We start from the raw sequence: 21,247 nt of genomic DNA, 5'->3' as shown, positions 1-21,247 counted from the left end.
CCCTGTTATAATTTTCTTCATAAAACATACTACATAAAGTCTAAGTTAAAGTGAAATTCAGTTCTGAATTCCTGACCTTTGTTAGATACATCAGAACTACATCTTTTCCCTGTTAATTCTCTAAATCATGACTTAGTGGTTATGAGACACTGCCTAGACAGAGATCTGCCCCCCCTTTTTTTTTAATTAAAAATTTTCCCCCCTTTAAACATTATTTTATTTGGTAATTTTCAAACATTATTCATTAGAAACAAAGATCATTTTCTTCCTCTCCCCCTCCCATCACCCCTCCCATTGGTGATGTGTGCTTCCTCTGGGTATCACATGTGTCTTCAGTCCGAACTCTTTTCCATGTTGTTGGTATTTTCATTAAGGTGTTCATTTAGAGTCTTTCCTCAATCATATCCCCTCCACCCTTGTAGTCAAGCTGTTGCCTTTCCTCCTTGTTTTTACACCCACCGATTGTCCTCTGCTTGTGGGTAGTATTTTTCTCCTTGATCCCCTGCGAATTGTTCAGGGACATTGCGTTGACACTAATGGAGAAGTCCATTACATTTGATTGTACCACAGTGTATTAGTCTCTGTGTACAATGTTCTCCTGGTTCTGCTCCTCTCGCTCTGCATCACTTCCTGGAGGTTGTTCCAGTCTCCATGGGATTCCTCCACTTTATTATTCCTTTTAGCACAATAGTATTCCATCACCAACATATACCACAACTTGTTCAGCCATTCCCTAATTGAAAGGCATACCAGCAATGAATTAATGTCCCCACTTTGACACATCCCCTCCAACATTCATTACTTTCCTTTGCTGTCATGTTAGCCAATCTGCTAGGTGTGAGGTGATACCTCAGAGTTGTTTTGATTTGCATTTCTCTGATTATAAGGGATTTAGAATACTTTTTCATGTGCTTATTAATAGTTTTGATTTCTTTAACTGAAAACTGCCTATTCATGTCCCTTGTCCATTTATCAGTTGTAGAATGGCTTGATTTTTTGTACAATTGATTTAGCTCTTTATAAATTTGAGTAATTAGACCTTTGTCAGGGGTTTTTGTACTGAAGATTGTTTCCCAATTTGTTGCTTCCCTTCTAATTTTGGTTACGTTGGTTTTGTTTGTACAAAAACTTTTTTTAATTTGATGTAATCAAAGTTGTTTATTTTACGTTTTGTGACTCTTTCTATGTCTTGCTTGGTTTTAAAGTCTTTTCCTTCCCACAGGTCTGACATGTATACTATTCTGTGTTCACCTAATTTAATTATAGTTTCCTTCTTTATGTTCAAGTCATTCACCCATTCTGAATTTATCTTGGTGTAGGGTGTGAGGTGTTGATCCAAACCTAATCTCTCCCACACTGTCTTCCAGTTTTCCCAGCAGTTTTTGTCATATAGTGAATTTTTGTCCCAAAAGCTGGGGTCTTTGGGTTTGTCATAGACTGTCATGCTGAAGTCACTTACCCCAAGTCTATTTCACTGATCCTCCTTTCTGTCTCTTAGCCAGTACCAAATTGTTTCGATGACCACTGCTTTATAATATAGTTTGAGATCTGGGACTGCAAGGCCACCTTCCTTTGTATTTTTTTTTCATTATTTCCCTGGATATTCTTGATCCTTTGTTCTTCCAAATGAACTTTTTTATGGTTTTTTCTAATTCAGTAAAAAAATTTTTTTGGAAGTTCAATGGGTATGGAGATAGATTCCCAAGTATTTTGTCTGAGGTGATTTTGAATGGGATTTATCTTTCTAATTCTTGCTGCTGAGCTGTGTTGGAAATATAGAGAAATGCTGATGACTTATGCGGGTTTATTTTGTATCCTGCAACTTTGCTAAAGTTGTTGATTATTTTGACTAGTTTTTTGGTTGATTCTCAGAGATCTGCCTTTAATAAGTTGTCTTCTCTTGTACTTAGTTTTATTCTATGAATTAGCTAGCAGTTATAGCCAATCTTCAGCACAGAAAGACTGGATATTCTTCATTTATTCAGTCTCATTCCAATTTCCTACACTCTGTTCTATTAATGTATCCCGAGATCATATTAGAATTTTGAACTTTGATTTCTAAGTTTATAATCTATTAAAACACCTAGGTCTTTTATGTAAATTATTTAGTTATACCTCCTTCATCCTATACCTCTATTTTATTCAAACCAAGTAATAAATAGGACATTGCATTTATCTCTGATAATAAAAATTTTTTTGTGTTGCCTACATTTTCTATGTACTCCCATTCCTCTTATTGAAAAAAGTATTACATAATAAGTAGTGTTCTGTACCCATGGTCACTTCTACAATAAGGGGGTAACAGGGTATATTTTCATTTCTCCTCTTTGTGGCCATATTTGGTTTCATAGCATTCACTTTAAATTATTTTTAGTTTTTTCATTTATATTGTTATAGTTGTGTAATAATGTGTTTTTTTTTGTTTTCTGCTTACATCACTTTAGTCCATTTTGAGCATCTTTGTATTTATCATTTAATATCTTATAAAACAGCAAGCCTATTGTTTTCATGCTGCATGCCGATTGATGAACAGATGTTTATTTCATTTCCAAGTAGTTTGAATGATGCTTATAATTTGATGTATATATTCTGTAAGTTTGTATCCCCTTTCATTCTTAACTAAGAATTGTTTTCTGGGATATTCTGGATCTTTTATTCCTTCAAATGAATTTTATTATTATTTTGTCTAGTTCTGAAAGGGTTACTATTACTAGTTTACTAGTTTGAGCAGTATAGCATTCAATCTGTAAACTTATTTTGTTTTTTTATTAATTTTACTTTATTTGGCATAGTCTACCCATGAGGACTGATTATACTTCCACATAGTTCCAGAAATGTTAGTGATGAGACAAAAGAATGAAAGGTATGAAGTCAGGAAAAAGAAAAAAATAACGTTCTTAATTGAAGACAGTGTAAAGGAACTAATTGAGATAAAGGCTTTAGAAAGCAGCAGGATGAAAAATAAACCCACAAAACCAACAGGATTTTTACAAAACAATAATAAAATCCAGACCAAAATAAGAGAAAGGGAAGTTCCATTTAAAATAATTAAAACCACATAAAATCTAGGAGTCAGTACCCAGGCATACTTTTTTTTCCCCTTTTAAACATTATTTTATTTGGTCATTTTCAAACATAATTCATTGGAAACAAACATCTTCCCCCCCCCCCCCCCCCCCCCGTATCACATGTGTTCTTGATCTGAACCCATTTCCATGTTGTTGGTATTGGCTTTGAGGTGTTCATTTAAAGTCTCTCCTCAGTCATATCCCCTCAACCCTTGTAGTCAAGCAGTTGCCTTTCCTCCTTGTTTTTACACCCACCGATTGTCCTCTGCTTGTGGGTAGTGTTTTTCTCCTTGATCCCCTGCGAATTGTTCAGGGACATTGCGTTGACACTAATGGAGAAGTCCATTACATTTGATTGTACCACAGTGTATTAGTCTCTGTGTACAATGTTCTCCTGGTTCTGCTCCTTTCGCTCTGCATCATTTCCTGGAGGTCGTTCCAGTCTCCATGGAATTCTTCCACCTTATTATTCCTTTTAGCACAATAGTATTCCATCACCAACATATACCACAACTTGTTCAGCCATTCCCCAATTGAAGGGCATCCCCTCATTTTCCAATTTTTTGCCACCACAAAGAGCGCAGCTATGAATATTCTTGTACAAGTCTTTTTCCTTATTATCTCTTTGGGGTACAAACCCAGGAGTGCTATGGCTGGATCAAAGGGCAGACAGTCTTTTATCACCCTTTGGAGCCTTGGAGTTTAGTGAATGAGGAATGACATGGCATAGTTCCAAATCCAGGCATACTTTTAAAGACCTATATAGTTTTTATAATGTTCAATTTAAATAACTGGAGGGATATATTCAGTGTGCAAGGCTGAATTTTGCCCAATATAATAAAATGACGCTGCCACCTAAATTAATAATATTGAATATTAAGCTTATCAACTCATCAAGGGGATAGTTTACAGACTCTAAACATTATACAAAAGATCTGAAATTACATTTATTCTCATTCAGCCCATTGATCCTGCTTTTCAGGAGTTTTTTTGAATCCTCATTCCTCTGTTCATTTTGTTAGCTATGCTTCACATGTTCTGTCACATCTTCTAAATTTGGTATACAGCAGATAGAAATGTGTTATAGATGCATACACACATACCAATAAGGCTTAAACACATAGGGTATAATAAGTATAGTAATATTTTGAGACTTCATTTTGCTAACCATAATTTTAAAATGTAAGTTTATGCATATATGTTTCAACTTAAAGTTTAGATCAAACCAACATTGTTTTAGAATTTAGAAGAGGACTAGAAATGTGATTTGGAGCAGATTAACTAATTTCTTCATGCCTGAAATGATTACTCTGGAAAATAGTTCTCTCTTTCTCCCTCAAAGGGGATAGATAAACCAAGAGTAAAAAAGTTAAGGGAGTACTTTAAGAGTATTGTGAGAGCCATTTCCCTCTACAACTTTCAGACAGTCCATAGTGAAATAGTAACCTGAAATAATATATGTAGATATATAACCAAAATTGTTTATTTAGATAAGAGAGGAAGGGAAAGGAATTGGGATGATCTAAAAACTATAAATACCCCTCCCCCAATCAAGTTGATAAACCTTGTTATGATTAGAATTTAGGAATATGTGGAGACTGAGGCAGGTAGAAATTAGTTTCTCTCTGCAAGAAATAGTATATTTTTTAGAGGTTTATTAAAGGTTAAAGATTAAAGAATATACAAGTAAGAAACATGTGCCTAGGCCAGAGGCCTAGACAAAATAATCTCACATCACGCAAGAGACACGCATGCTCCAAAGCCGAAGTCCAAAAAGAGCCAAGAGAGCCTCAAAAGCCTTTGAATCAGCTTAAATACCTTCTCGATCTCGGCCCAGGTGAGATTACAAGGCATTCTGGGGAAGTGGAGCAAAGGCTCGTGGGGATTGTAGTCCTGTATTCGAGTCTATTTTTTACAACCTACACTATTTGATACTTCTCTACCCACAAATCTAATTCCTAAAACTAGCTAAATTACCCCCCCCCCCCCCCTTAGTTAATATACAAAAATGGTAAGGAATTGAAGGTAGCAGGGCTCAAAGGAAAAGTTTCACTGACAGATGTCCTCTGCCTTGTCACTGCTCTAGAGTTCTAGAACCTTGCTCTTTGCCTTGCAGGATCTCCTGATCCTGCTTTACTTATAAGAATAGAAATACTTGGTCCTTGTCCTAATGGAGATAACAGTTTAAGTTGGGGAAATAAGCCTAACAAAATAATGTAAATCTCTGAGCCACAAAGGGATTTCAAAGGAAAGGTTAAAAAGGCAAAGTAGCACCATTCAGTGAAAGAGTGGTAGGCCTAGGATCTCTGCTCCTCATATAGAGGTGGTACTCTATATGCTTGTTGATCGAAAGTAGATAGGGATGACTTGCATTAGTTGGTACCTCACAAGGTTCTTTTGCAGTTGAAATGAGAAGAATATATATAAAAGGTTTTGCAAACTTAAAAGCATTATATAAATGTCAGTTTTCAATGAGAGGGATAGTAGCATGGTTTTGAAAAGAACTAGACCTTGAAGGGGAGCAGAGGGAACAACATTATTGTCATAGAAAGGACTTGGTATGGTTTATTTATGAAATAGTGAAGATTCTGGCTTTGCTGGAACCAGAGCTTGGGAATAACGTTCTGAACTCCAGAGGACCTAGAGTTAACTTTTGTTTTATTGATCAGTGAATGTTTGAGAAGTTTACAAAAACTCACAATGCAAAAATGTTATTTGCCGAATTCCAAAGGATTTTAATATATTTTATTTCTGATGGATTGAGTTGTCTTTTTCTTTTTAGATGAAGTTGTTTTCAGTGAAGGTACAAATCAGCTCTTTCTTGTCTTTATATCATTTAGTACTGAAGCATTGTATTCTTGGTATCTAAGATGGTTTAAACCCAGAATTATCGATTTCAGTATATAAATCCACATTGATAGTTTTTTTTTAACTCTTACCTTCCACCTTTGAAACAATACTACGTATTGTGATACCTTGATAAGAGCTAGGCAGTGGGGGTTAAATTACTTGCTCAGGGTCACACAGTTAGGAGGTACTTAAGGCCAGATTTGAACCTAGGACCTCTATTCTCTAGGTTTGGCTTTCAAGCCACTGAACTACCCAGCTGCTCCCAATTCAGTTTTTAAAGGGAATATTTATTAATGGCTTTAACTTCGATTTCTTCCTGTGTTTTCCCCTGTACCTCTCCAAGATTGTCATCTCTTTATAGCAAATAATTTTTTTAATAGGAAAATAATTGATAAAAATAAAATAATCATTAAACATTAAGTGCCTGGTTGTATTTCTGGCACATAGTAGGCTAAGCACTAAGGATATTTTTCTTAATAATTTTGCAATATTCATTTTCCATTGTATTTATCCTTTTAAGTCCAGGTTTCTCTGCATTTCTTATTTATGTAAGCATCTTAAAAAGCATAGTGCACCATTACATTCACATAATGCAGTTTGTTTAGCCATTCTCTGGTTGATGGGCACCTATTTTGTTTCTAGTTGATTGCTACCACCAAAATTGCCACTGTAAACATTTTGTTTTCTTTATGGAACCTTTTTGTCAATGACTTCTTTAAGGTATTAATACCTAAAAGTAGAATCTCTGGGTCAAAGAGACATTCTAGCCACTTTATATCCTGCCAAATTGCTTTTTTTTTTTAATTGTGATACAAATTCAGTTACATTAGTGATATATTAGTAGACTGGTCTTTAAATTTTACAACCCCTCCAACATTGCAGTCTTTGGTTTCTCTCTGCTAATTTGTAGGGTGTGAGATGAAAGGCTTATTTAGGGTTATTTCGATTTTTGTTCTTTTATATAGTTGCTGATAATTAGTGATTTTTTTGCAGCTTATTTAACAATATGATATAATAAGTAAGAAATGAGTTGGTATTTTACCATTCTATATATTGATTGAATCTTCCTGGATTTTCTTATTTATAGTAATTCTAGAGCTTGCATGCTTTTCACTAGAATTGCTTTTCCTTATTTCAAGTTTCACAGAGAAGAAAGAAAAGAATGCTTCTTCTCTATTAAAATCAGCATGGTCTTAAGAGTGATCATCCATCCCTATTTTATCATCTAAAACCAGTTTTATCAGAAAAACAAAGCAACAATTTCTACATCTGCAAGACAGAGATTTTGGCATAAGCCAGTATTTATGCATGTATGTGCATGCGTGTGCTAGCAAGAGTCAATTGCTATCTTCCAGGGGTAATATTTGGAACGCCCACAGAGTTCACTATAGAAAAAAAATCTTCCCGGAACATGTCAGAAAGCTATGGGGTGGGGTGGGGGTGGTGGGGTGAAGGGTGGGGCAGCAGCAGCTGGGTATCTCAATGGATTGAGAGTCAGGCCTAGAGACCGGAGGTCCTGGGTTCAAATATGGCCTCAGACACTTCCCAGCTGTGTGACCCTGGGCAAGTCACTTAACCCCCATTGCCTAGCCCTTACCACTCTTCTGTCTTGGAACCAATACACAGTATTGACTCCAAGACAGAAGGTAAGGGTTTAAAAAAAAAGAAAGAAAGAAAGAAAAAGAAAGTTACCTGGACACATAAGTTTGCATTTCAGGAATCAGTGAATAGTGAACTATTGGGGGAATGACTTTTAGTCTTGGATACCAATCTCTTATCCAATAAATTTGATTCAAAAGTTTTTTTTTTCCAAATCAACAGCTTTGTATTATTGCAAAAAGCTTTTCAATTTTATGTGATCCAAATTACCTGTTTAAAAATTTGTTATTGCTTCCACCTTTGTTTTACTATCTCCAGTCTGTGCCTATCAGAGGTATCTTTTCTAAATAGTATGTTTTTTAATACTTAGGTCAAATATTAATTTTGAATATATTGTGAAATACAGTGAATATAGAGCCTATAAAACCTAATTTCTTCTATGTTGCTTCCCAGTTTTCCAAGCTATTATTTTTTCTCTAATTTGTTTGTTTGAGTTATTTTCTTTTGCCTAGTCTGTCCATTGGTTACTTTTTTTTTAGCCAATACCAAGTGATTTTAATTGCTATATAATATATATATTATAGATAACATATATATATGCTATATAAATGTTAGTTGTTATTATTGAGTAGTATTACTAGTAAATATGACTTACTGTAGGTGAGATGACTTACTGTAGGTAAGACAAGATCCCATCTGAAGCACACAATAACTCACCATCTGTCCATAGTTTAATCTGTACCTGGTTTGGTGGGGTAGGACAGTTATGAAAATGAATCTCCTTCTCTCTCTCTCTCTCTCTCTCTCTCTCTCTCTCTCTCTCTCTCTCTCTCTCTCTCTCTCTCTCTCTCTCTCTCTCTCTCTCTCTCTCCCCCCACCCCTCCCCCCCTCCCCTCCCCCATACCATCTAATTTCCTTATATTTGTTTGTTATTGCTGCTGCAAGCCACATGGTTCTCTACTTCCTGTCCTTTTAGATTTGAGTGATAGTAAGTCAAAGAGTTATTTCCATGTGTGGAGCAAGAATAATATGAATAATTAATTGAAATTCACACATCTCAAAATCAAATTTTCCTATATAGTTTTTTCTTCCTCTAGACTTTTACTCACAAAGAAAAATTCTTCAGTGCTGACAAAATACTCATTCTGTCAAAGCACACCTTGGATTGTTTCATGAATTGAGCAGGCTAAAATAATTCATCATCTGGTAGACAACCTATTGGTTAATAAGCCTCTTCATGCTTACTTAAAATACTCCTGGGATACAATACACTCTTTCCAAACCATACAAAGTCTTTCTGCCTTGGATTAGGGCCCACTTTAGCTCATGCTCAGTTGGTATACTGTTTGAGAATTCAGGGTGCTGTCCAAATTGTTTTCTTGATTGTAGCTTTGCTTATCCTTTTTTGGGGTTGGAGAGGAAAGAAAAATGACCATTGTGAACACTGGGCATATATGAAGATGAAGAAAGGATTTTGGATAATCCTTACATTGAATTATTGGTTTTAATTATCACTGAAATGTCAGCCTGCAGGTGTGGGAATCTCTCGTAGTTAACTCCCATTTTCCTTCTATCTACTCTCCTCCTTACCCCCCAAACAACAATACCTAGTGAATTAATAGTCACTAAAGAGAAATTTGAGTAGGAAAGCCAACTTCAATAAGGAGATGTTTTTAGGGTTGGAAGAATTTGTCAACTTTTTGATTCTTCATATTATCTCTTATAATATCTTCTTTCTATATATACATAGGCACAAACCATTTAGGTACTTGTCACCTCTGATCTGGACTCTTGTCTTACGGTCTGTTCTAACTCTAAACCCTATGAATTATCCTCATGCTCTGTCACTGAGGTATTTCCATAAAAATAATCTCATAACCATTGAACACTAGCTTTTGTCTAGGAGGAATTTTTTCTCTAGCTTAGGATATGGGGACCTTGAATGAATGAATATATTTGAAGTTTGGACTTGCAACCAAATCTTGATTTTGGGCAATAGTTTTTAGCTGAAAGATTTTCAACTTGTTCTCTTTCCTTCTGCAGGAACGCCAAGGTCGTGTGAAATAAAGGCAGCTCTCCTGCAAAGACTGCAGCAACGGTTGCACCTGAATATCCTTCTAAGAGAGAGAGAGAAAGAGAGAGAGAGAGAGAGCGAGAGAGAGAAAGAGAGAGAGAGAGAGAGAAAGAGAGAGAGAGAGAAAAGAAAAATGACCTTTGAAAGAATTAGGACTTTTTTTCTTAATTTCATTGACTTCAAAGAGACGATTGCAGACTTGGCAGTTAAAAGTATTGGAATTTCACAAAAGACATAGGACTTAACTGGAAAAGAAAAAAAAAAGAAAAAAAGAAAAAAACTAAACAAAAAATCCCTCTAGGTAGTTTAGGTGAAAAAGTCCCCTTTATTTTGCCTTTGGTTGTGATTTCAGAGCATAATGCTTTGTTTTTTGTCTTTTTACTATGTTTTCCGGATTTTAAGGTCCGTAAGTGACATACAGTTTTTCTCTAATTTTTAAACCCTTTCCTCCTCTCCCCTCTTCCCCCATTTTGACATTTGCACTTGGAACACCGAGTTGTGAAGGTTTTGGACATCCACCCCAAAAAGTGGAATTGGTTTTTCCTTTCCGAACTGGAAGAGCATTTTTATGAAGAATTTTTGTCTAGAAGAATCGAGCAGAGTGTTACCCAAGGTTGTGTCTCTGAGGGTGGTTCATTTTCTCTGACCCTTTGTTACTCAAAGTAAAGTACTAGGAGTCCTAAGAAATGTTCTGTTCTTGTACATTATACAGATTAAGTCAGGATTAATTTGATTTCAAAGCTGAGAACAGTGGTAAAAACTCGTTTACAGAAAATGCATTTTGGAAGAGAAAAATATTGTAAAATGTGTAGTGAATGTTTCTTCAGTTCCTTGTTCAGCCAATGAGGAAAGGGCACTGCCTTTCTTTTTACCATTAATCACTTCTCAATAATAAACGTGAGATCCTGTTGAGCATCACTTCTTGTACCATTTCATATTGAATATTTAAAAGCCTTGAATTGAATTTGGAGGAAATTGGAGGTGTGTACCATGTATGGATTTATTGTGTTTTGCAAGGTGAGGAGGTATGTTATTTTAGGCTGTTATAAAGTGGAAGGAACTCAGATGTGCTTTTACACTCTGGGCTAGATGACCTCTCCAAATTGCGGTGGGTAAACATCCATGATGATATACTTCTTGCCAAGTTCCCAAGGGAGGTAGGGCTAAAGTTGTTCTCTGGGAAAAGAGCTCACAGTGCAAGTTATCCCAATCCTTAAGGCAAGTGCCTTCTTTTTACTGGAGTACACAATGCTATGATTGCCCTTGCTGCACACAGTGTCAATTCATCCAAAGCACCAAGAATGTAAGTGTGGGACTTCAGATATGCTTAATCTTAATAAACATTCATGACATGATTCCACTAACATTTCGTAGACCCAGGAGCAAGAAATTCCAGTAGGACTAGGAGAGCTAGGCTTAATACCATTGCAATGTTCTTTTTTGCCTTTCTCCCCATACCATGTGCATTTAAAAAATTTCAAAATCACAGTTCCAGTTTTAAGCCTAATTTAAGAGTAGTGCAGATATCATCTTTAGTCATTATCCACTAAGTATCAAAAGTGAGCATCTTCTACCTACCTTAGTTATTTTATAATAATTTAAACGAGTTTTACTCAAGGTTCTTGCACAGGATAGAGAAAGTTAGGACAATGAAATAAAAACCAATTTCTGTAAAAGGAATATATTAAAACTTCCTAATAACCAGTGTTGCCACACTTTTGCATACTTCTGGACAGTCTCAAATTTAAGGTGTACTTTTAATAAACTGCAAAAAAGAGGTATTTTGTCAGACTGGCCAGACTCTTTTTTTGACTGGCACACTGACTTTTATTTTCCTATGTTGCAAGTAGCCAGCTTGCCCAGAGCAGTTGATCTCTGGTTAATGCCTTGTCTCATTCAGGGGAGGAAGGAGTGCCTATACTGATCTCTCATTAACTTGGGTCTCCAATTAAGGGATTTTCTCTTAACACTGATAAAATGCAGGTGTAATGAAGGGCTCCAGTATTTCTCTGTTTCTGGGGATCTTAAAAGGGCATATTTTCCTCCTGAGACTAGGAAAGGCCTAAACTATTCCCAAGTCAGCTAAAAAAGATTTGAGATATTATTGAGAACTATTAACAACTAGATACTTGAAGCTCTTAATAATTGCAGCAGAAAGCTGTGTGAACTAGATCCTCTTTTACTTAAAAAACAATTGCAAAAGCAGTTATTGTGTAGCCTTTGGTAGCTCTGGTTTGATATGTAGTCACAGGTATATGAAAGCAAATTCAGGAGCAATTTTAATCTGTATTTTCATACCTCCCATTCAAGTTAGATTTGAAGTTATCCAAGATGCTTTTCACTTCAATTTGAAATGCTTGCATTGCAGAATAGTTTGAGTAGTTTGATTTATAAAGTTGCACTTCTTTAGCTGTTTTCTAAAAATGTCAGGTTTTTTTTTTTCCAGCTGCATCAATAAAAATGCTCTCATCCCATTGTATTTCTCATAATGTGCTTTTTAGATGTTGAAAGACTTTTATGATGTTGAGAGTTCTTTATGTAGTTTGGTTGATTGATCATACACAGAAAACAAAAAGAAAAAAGAGATCCTTTTCTAGCCAAATGCAACTTTTCCTAGGAAAATGACTCAGTTTTAGGAGTTCTGTATTATTATATCTGAAGATCTCATTCAGGTCTCTGATATGTCTAATGTCTGACCTTACACCTATTGTGTATTATAACAATTTAAGATATATCAAAGACCCGTATAGATTTTTCTCTGCTATTTGTACAATTATATCCTTAAAATATGATGGCATTAAATTAAGAAAATTATGGTTAGTATATCAATAGAAGAGATTTTTTAGCTTGAATTCCATTTTAAATACTAGTGACACTTTTCTTGCTTGCCCAATTACTGTAACTTGATCCTTCTGCATGTTTTAACAAATGTCAACTCAAGCTAAAAATTTCATAATCTGCTAAATTAGTATGTTTATTGTTGATGGTAGAAACTTGAGTACAGATATGTGTCTTCACCTCTGGGTTTAAAATGATGAATGCCTCAAGCCCTGTATTTTTTTCTCCTATGCAGTAGCCTTGAAATCAGACACCTGGTACTAGGAGTGGGGTTAACCTTCATCTTTGTACTCCTCCAGTCTCACTAGCCCTCCATTGATCTATGATTTTATTGGTGTGAGTATTCCCTCCACCTATGCAAATTTTAATTCTGTTTTAGAATAGAAAGTGACTAATAGGGTCATCTAGTCTAACCCAAACCTGCCCTCTTCAGTGTACCTGACAAGATATTAAAAAGACTCTTCTGGAAGGGTACCTATTACTTACTAGAACAACAGATGACATTTTTTGGATGACTACTTGTCAGAGCTTTTTCTGATATTAAATCCAAAATTTGTCCTTTGCATCTTTTTTTTTTTTTTTGCTCCATGATAGAATATTAATTCTTCATCCATGTGGCTGCCTTTGACCTTGAAGGTAATAATTAAATCCACCTCCCTGAACTCCTTCTTCAGACTTAGCATCCCTTGTTCCTTTAGATTACATTCATCCTAATTTCCTTTCTCTGTATCCTTTCCCAGAAGCAATGACCTTCCTAAATTGAAACCCAGGACTGAATAAAATACGAGACCATGGCAGAGAAACTGACATTTATTATAAGCTTACTATATGATAGGTACTAGTAGGGATTAGAAGACAAAAATTATTTTCCCTGCCTTCAGGAGATGTCATGTACATATGTGCATGTAAAATTTATCCAAAATAAATATATTGAAATGGGGGGTGGTATGTGCCCCACAGTGTCTTGTATGAAGAAATAGTTGAGCTGGGCTTTGAAAGAAATGAGATTCCGAGAGGTGTTCTAGAAATGCAGATAGCTGGTGTGAATTGGCCAATTTGGCAAGTGAGCAAGTCTAGAAAAATCAGTCAGATTATGAATGGAAGTGTTCTATTTGATCATAGGAGAGAAAATAAAGAACTACTACTAAGTATTCTTAAGAGGCAAGGTAAATGGTCTGATGTATTTTATTAAGTTTTACTGATTAAAAAAACAGACATACATCATGAGTGTCCAGTCCCCAACTCTTCATGAAAGGCACTCTTTGAAGTTCAGGAAGAGAAGACCTGGGTTCAAATACTGATAAAGGCATTTAATTGCTGTGGGCCATAGGCAAATTAAAGAGAAAAAAAACATTCTTTTTAAAATTTTGAGTTGTAAATTCTCTCCCACCCCCTTTGACACTCACTGAGAAAGCAAGCACTATATCAATTATACATGTATAATCATGCAAAAAATTTCTATATTAGCTATATAAAAAAGGCAAAAAATGAGAAAATTCTACTTCACTCAAAAGTTCATCAGTTATCTTTCTGGAGCTGGGATAGACATGAGTCCTTGGAATTTTCTTGAATCATACTGCTCAGAATAGCTCATCTTTCAGTGCTGATCATCATTATAACATTGCTATCACACAGCATAATAGTACTCCATCACAATCATATACCATAACATGTTCTACCATTCCCCAATCGATGAGCATCCCCGCCATTCTTTAACACTGTGGGGAAGAAAAACTGCTATACATATCCTTTTGAAAAAAATCTCTGGAATACAGAGTTAGTAGCAATATTACTTGGTCAAATAATTATCAGTTGTATAGCCCTTTGGACATATTTATAAATTGTCAGAATGGTTGGACAAGTTCACAGATCTGCCAGCAGTCTGCCTACCAATTTTTCTTGCATTTATTATTTCTGATAGTTGTGAGTTGGTTTTTAATTTGTATTTCTCTAGTCAGTGATGAGTTAGAACATTTTCTCATAATTAGATAACTGAATTCTTCTGAAAACTATGTTCAAATCCTTTGACCAGTTATCAATTGGGGAATGACTTTTTATAATTCTGACTCAATTCTATAAACAGTATATATTTGAGAAATGAGGCTTTTATTAGAGAAACTTTCTATAAACATTTTTTATATTACATTGTCTATGGTACCTTTTAGTATGTTTCCCTAATTAGATAATTGTACAGACTATTTTTGATTTTGCTTTGAGATCATGATTATAATTTTTTTTTAACTATAGCTGAAGCATATTAGATTCTGTTCCAGGCCTTTGTTCTAACTCTTTCTCTTGTAAACATTTCATATTATAAACACCGTGGTAGATTGTTGTTTCTAATCCATTCTGTTATCTGCTTCTAGTTTATGGGTGAGTTCATCCCATTCACATTCATGGTTATTACTTGTATTTCCCTCCATCCCATTTTCTTCTCTCATTTTTTATCCTGGCTCTTCTCAAGTCTAATTTGCTTTCAACCACTGCCTCTCTTAATCCACTCTTTTTAATTATCCTCCCCACCTAACTCTTCTCTAGTATTTTCCTTTTGGGTAAATTGCATTTCCATACATGGTTAAATGTGTGTGATATATCTACATATCTATATTCCATCTTTGAACCAGTTATGATTAGTGTGAGGTTCAAACGTTGCTCACCATTCCCTCATTTCATTTGTCCACCACTATATAAGCTCTTCCTTTTGGTCTTTTATGTGAGGTTTTCCCTTTCTACCAAGTCTTTCTTCTCCCAGTGCATTCCTCATTCTCACCCCCACCCTTTTTTTTTTTGAGACATTCCAATATAATTGATCTACCTTGCCCTCTGACTATATAAACTCCTTTTATCTACCTTAATAATGAAACTTATTAGGAATCACATATATAATCTTCACATATAGGAATGCAAGGAGATCTTTATGATTATTACCTTTTTGTGCTTTTAAGTTTTGTGTTTGAATGTTACATTTCCTATTCAGCTATTTTTTTTAATTAGGAAGGCTTTAAAAGTATTCTATTTCATGAAATATCTACTACTCCCCCGCCCCCATTATACTTAGTTATTGTCTTCCAATTAGATTATTCTTGAATCTAATCCTAGCCCCTTTGCCTTCCAGAATGCCTTCTTTCAAGCTCTCTACTCCGTTAACTTGGAACTGTGGCGCCATCATTTCTGGCCACTTGAAGTATTTTCTCTTTAATTGGGAACTCTGGAATTGGTCTATGATGTTCTTGGGAATTTTTTATTTGGGGTATCTTTCAAGAGGTGATTGGACTTTCAGTTTTTACTTTACCCTCTGGATCTAAGATCTGAGCAGTTTTTCTTTATAATTTCTTGAAATATAATGCTTAGATTTTTTTTTCTTTGATCATGACCTTAAAGTAGTCTAATACACTTTCTCTCTTAGATCTACTTTCCAGGTCAGTTATTTTTCTAATGAGATATTTCATATTTCCTTTTTTAAACTTTTTTTTTTATGTCTCATGTGTCATTAGCTTCTATTTGCCCAATTCTAATTTTTAAGGAATTATTTTCTTCAATGAACATTTGGATCTCCTTTTCCATTTAGTTTTATTTGGCTTTTTTAAGGAGTTTGTTGGGCCTCTTTTACCATTAGGTCGATTCTTTTCCTTAAAAAGTGTTTCTTCAGCAGTGTGTGTGTGCGTGCGCGTGTGCGCGCGCACACGTGCTCACATGCACATGACTATTTACTTTTCACAGTTTTCTTCCATCATTGTAATTTCTTTTCCCAACTTTTCCTCAACCACTTCTGTCTCAGGAATTCTTGTTGGATTTGGGTTTAATTAGATTTTCTTTGAGGCTTCTTTGAAGCTGTTTTTTACATTGTTATTTTTCAAGTTTGTTTTGGTTCTTAAGCAATGTTTGGCACTTGTATAGAGAATGAATTAGAGAGAAACCTTAGGCAGGGAGAAGTTAGGAGCCTGTTGAAATTGTTGAGGTGTGAGGTTATGAGAGCCTAAATTAAGGTAGTTGGTTGTATGAGTGGAGAGGGGAGTGATAGGAACAGTGATTGGATATAGGGAGTGAGGGGAGGGTAAAGAGTCAAGAGCAATATGTTGTCCTAATTTTTGGAAGGATAGTGGAGTTCTCCAGATGGGATAGAGGAGTAAGTTGGTAGGTGGTAGAGCAGGAAAGATTTGTTCTGTTTTATATATCCCTATTGGATATTTAGGGGCAGCTAGGTGGCTCAGTTAATAGAATGCTAGGGCCTAGAAGACGACCAATCTTTTCCAGTTCAAATCTGGCCTCAAGGCACTGGCTATGTGACCCTGGGCAAGACACTTAACCCTCTTACCTCAGTTTCCTCATCTGTCAAATGAGCTGGAGAAGGAAGTGGCAAACTACTCCAGTATCTTTGCCAAGAAAACTCCAAATGGGGTCATGAAAAATCAGATATAACTGAAACAACTTGACAACCAAAAAATTGGACATTCATTTGAAAATTATACAATAGACAGTTGACAATAATGAGTGGCACTAGGTAGAGAGTAAAGACTGGATATATAGATAAGGGGAGTCATCTGCAGAAAGTTGCCCTAGAGAGCATTGGGGTGTTTTTTTTTTTTGGCTGCAATATTACCCAAGCAACTTGCTGGGCTTACAGTCCACCAAATCCCCAGATACTTTTCAGAAAAACTGTTGTCCAGTCATCACCACCTACCTGGTACTTGTGAAATTTATTTTTTCACACTAAGTGAAAGAGACTTTACTTTTGTCCTTGTTGAATTATATCTTGGATTAAGCCCCGTATTTTAGTCTGCCAGCATATTTTTTGGATCATAACTAACTCATCTGGTGTACAGTGATTCTTCACCTAACACGGGAGTTATGTTCCAGACACCCCCATGATGGGTGAAAATCTGCAAAGTAGCAGGAGAGCAAACAGACTATATTACAGTCACTGAGCCAATCAGCACCCAGGATACAGAATAGTGCCGGTGAGGGACATCCATGGGTTCCCAGCTGTTGGTTAGGAGTTAGTTCAAACACCTCCTACCCCAGGAACATCATTTTTTGTCTCAAATCGGCTCTGCTTCCCTCAGGGGGACAGAAGGGGTGGCCTGAGGTCAAATGGACGGAGCCAGCTGGCTGCCTAGCATGAAAGGGGCAGTCAGGGTGGTCAAGCCTCTCCATCTCCTGGCTAGCTGGGCACAATAGGGAAGGGCTCCACTGTCCCTGGGCCTCACTTCAAGGGGCCCTGCCTGTTCAGTATCCCCAGTGACCTCGGAAGTGTCCTGTTGATGTTCTGCGTGTCTTCAAGAACTCATTGGCTTCTGCTCCTGCCACCCTACTCTGGCCTGCTCTTTCCTCTTCGTTTGGTGTGACTCCCCTGTGCACCAGGCCCTGTCCCCTCCAGCTTCTCTGCTCCCAACACTGCTGCCCACCCACACTCTGGCCTAGTCTTGCTTCCCCCAGGCTTCCACCCCAGCACCTGTTCCTTCTTCCTCTTCTCCCTCCTATAGGCAGCCTCCCAGATTGGGTGATCCCCTGCTAGGATCCCTCCACTTTTTGTTCTTGCCCCAGCCTGGCTGTGTGTCCACAGGCCTCATTCCTCATGGTGAACACACATTTGAGCACTAGCTTCCCCCTCTCCCACCCTGAAGATGGTGGGGATTGATCTCCAGGTGCTAGTGCTCTAGGCCTCAGTCCTCAAGTCCTCAGTGTTCTGCCCACTGAGACCCCCTGCCACATAGCTCATCCCCATCCCAGAGGTATGGACAGAAAGGAGTTCTCCCTTCTTAGCCTTCCTGTGTCCCCTGGCTCCTGTTGCTCTCAATCGTGCTGCCCAAAGCACCATACTTGGGCTCAGTTGCCCTCTTGGATGGGCGGTGGGTGGGTGGGTGGAGTTGCTGTTCGATTTTTCATTCAATAAACTGGTGGTTTCTCACCAACAAATAAATGAATAAATAAATCCTGCAATAATAGCGAAAACTGCCATAGAGAATTATATATATTTAAAAACCCACAATACAGTGACGCTGTGGTAAGTGAATCATGATATAGTGAGAGACAAGTATTGGCTACATGAAATCCATTTCAGCTTATAGACAGTCTTGAGTTGCTGTGGCTGAAAAATTCTCTGTTGCTAAATTCATGGTTAGCCTTTTTGAATTTAGATGCCTGACATGTGTTATTGCAAAGTTCATCTACAAATGCTTTCTGGAGGTTCTTTCAGACTTTTTCTCAGCTGCCATAGCTTTTGGAAACTTGGGTCCCTGTTGGGCTTGGAGACATTATAGTTAAGACTTCAGTGGAGGACTGTCCCCAATTAATCACAACAGCCCTGATACTGCAAAATTAGAGAATTTCAATCAGGTTTGATGGCTTGTCTGTGAGGGAGAGCATCACTACTGTATGTGAGGCCTGTTCATGAGTAAATCTGAATATAATCATTTAAATGTGATAGCAAAATTTCATTTGTGTTCTTGAAATTTACTAATTTTCTTTTAAAACCCTTTATAACTTAGTAAAACCTGTAAGACAGAAGGGCAAGGGATAGGCAAACAGGGTTAAGACTTGCCCAGAGTCACACAGCAAGAAGTGTCTGAAGCCAAATTTAAACCTAGGCTCTTCCTTTAGCTATTCAGCTACCTAGCTGCCCTTTTTATTTGTTTTTAATTTCACCTCATTTTTTTAGATTTATACTTCCTTTCTGGGGACATATCTTTAGTTCTTACACTCGAAAGGAAAAAAAAAGTCTTGGGAATTTTGGATCCTAGAAGTCTTTCTAGTCATATCTCCTTTTTTATAAGGTACAGAGAGATGAAGTTACTTGAACAAGGTTATTACCCAGATGGTAATTTCCAGAGGTGGGATTTGAAACCCTGACTATTGTCTGCCCTTTCCACTTATCTATATACTGCCTCTCTGGTTGAATGGTTTTACAATCAGTAGCATCAATTAGTTGCCATTTTGGGATTTTCTTTGAGAGATGAAAAATTGATAACCTGGCTAACCTCTGGAAAGATTAGCCTGGACCTAGGTCCTGGGTAGGAATTGGAACTAAGCAATTTACTGGGCCATTTTGGCCAAGTTATATCCTTTCTGGGATTCATCCAACTCATCTGTAAAATGATGAGGGGAGGGGGGACTACGTGGTCTTTGAAATTTTTTCCAGCCATGATCCCCTGATTGGAAGGAAGGTGACCTGAATTTAATCTATTTACATTTGATTACAAGAGCAACTTTCACATTTTAAAAATTGGATCGATTTTCTTTTTAATAGAGCCACTGATAACCATCTTTCTTTTTCTTGGATTATTTGGTAGGAGAATTTTCTTGCCCAGCAATATGCAGATTGGAATTATCCCAGCTAACCAGCTTTTATCTGCAGCTCCAATATTATAGATTATTATTAAACACAATTCTCCCACTCCTCCTGAAGAACAAATGTGGAAAACATTTTGCCTGGGAAAGGGATGCATGGCAGGCCAAGTAATTTATTTACCTAAGATAGCTCAGTGGTAGTTAAATGAGCACAGGCCTGCTAGTCTGGGCTTCTGCCTAAGCAGCTTCTGCAGACCCTGCAAGGGCAGGCTGTCCAGTTCCAGGACTACTGCTTATTCACTTTGTTTCTTTTCTACTCTTCCAACTGTTATTGAACTGTACAGCTACTCTAGAATCTTGTCCCTTTCTCTCTCACAAACACCATTCCCTGGAAGAGAAACTCTCTAAATCTCTCTTCCTTTAAGGACCACCAGCTGCAACATGATGCGCTTTTCCCTGTTTGGTCTTCCCTTCGATTTAATAATCTTATGATTTCTATTATAATGTATGTGTCTCAGCCCTCTACAGTGAATTTAAGCTTAATGCCATTCTTTTCACTGTGTAGAACAAAGGATTTTAACCTGGGATTTGTGGATAGGTTCCAAGGGGGCCATGAATTTGAATGGGGGTGGTAGTGGAACGACATCTTTTTTTTAAACTTTTTCTCCAATTATGAATTAAAAAATTTTAAGGTGAGGTAGGCAGGTAACAAGAATTTTATTAAGTCCTTATTATGTGATTTGATTTTTTTATTTAAATCACCTTCTGCCTTGGAATCATTACTGTGTATTGGTTCCAAGGCAGAAGAGTGGTAAGGACTAGGCAATGGGGGTCAAGTGACTTGCCCAGGGTCACACAGTTAGGAAGTGTCTGAGGGCAGGTTTGAACCCAGGACCTCCAGTCTGTAGGCCAGGCTTTCAATCCACTGACCCACCCAGCTGTCCCCAATGTGATTTGATTCTTGAGCAAATGAGGAATTAGCAAAATGCTTAACACATAGTAGGAATTTAACTGTGGATTCCTTTCTTTCCTGGTCTATGGGCGGGGCTGGGATAATGCAAAAAGATAAAGCTTGGTCTAAACTCTCCAAAAGGTTCCCCCACCCTGTAGTAGAGCAGTCTCCTGGGTTCGAATATTACCAGCTCCATCTTCACTCCTCTCTGCCCATTAACCCTCAGGGTGACGGGGGAGCCAGCGCCTTGGCAAAGCTAGAGGCTCCCAGGGAAAGTGAGACGTTGACAAAACAATGCCAGAAGACTTGGGTTTAGATCCTGCCCTTTTGCATCGAAACCTCCTTGGACCTGACTTTTCTTATTTGTCAAATTAAGAACTCTTCCAGTTTAAATAGTGAAATGATTGATGAAGACTACTGGACCTTAAAAGGTGATTCCTATCCTTTCCTACCCGTATTAAAATCCTTGCCTTCTGTGGTGGAATCGATGCTGTGAAAGGATTGGGCAGTGTGTGTGTGGGTTAAGTGACTTTCTCAGGGTCACACAGCCCCTGCCTAAGGCACTGATAAAAAGGCAAT

At 37.1% G+C, this 21,247-nt stretch overlaps 1 protein-coding gene across 3 annotated transcripts in view; it reads left to right on the top strand.

The window, feature by feature from the left end:
• The window catches only part of YTHDF2 (YTH N6-methyladenosine RNA binding protein F2), a 77,550-nt gene that overhangs the window by 32,976 nt on the left and 23,327 nt on the right, over positions 1–21,247 (top strand). For 2 of the 3 annotated variants that reach the window (XM_007491485.3, XM_007491484.3), the window contains one exon: positions 9,561–10,509. The exons of the other annotated variant lie outside the window; for it this stretch is intronic. In XM_007491485.3, the coding sequence (XP_007491547.1) occupies positions 9,561–9,584 (24 nt within the window). In that variant the 3' untranslated portion in view covers positions 9,585–10,509. Of the gene's footprint in view, positions 1–9,560; positions 10,510–21,247 lie in introns of those variants that run through there. 3 annotated transcript variants of the gene reach the window in all.

Source organism: Monodelphis domestica, chromosome 4 (assembly GCF_027887165.1).
Source record: "Monodelphis domestica isolate mMonDom1 chromosome 4, mMonDom1.pri, whole genome shotgun sequence".
NCBI classification, from domain to species: domain Eukaryota; kingdom Metazoa; phylum Chordata; class Mammalia; order Didelphimorphia; family Didelphidae; genus Monodelphis; species Monodelphis domestica.
Note: the sequence above shows the minus strand (reverse complement) of the source record. Positions and strands in the feature narration are given on the sequence as shown.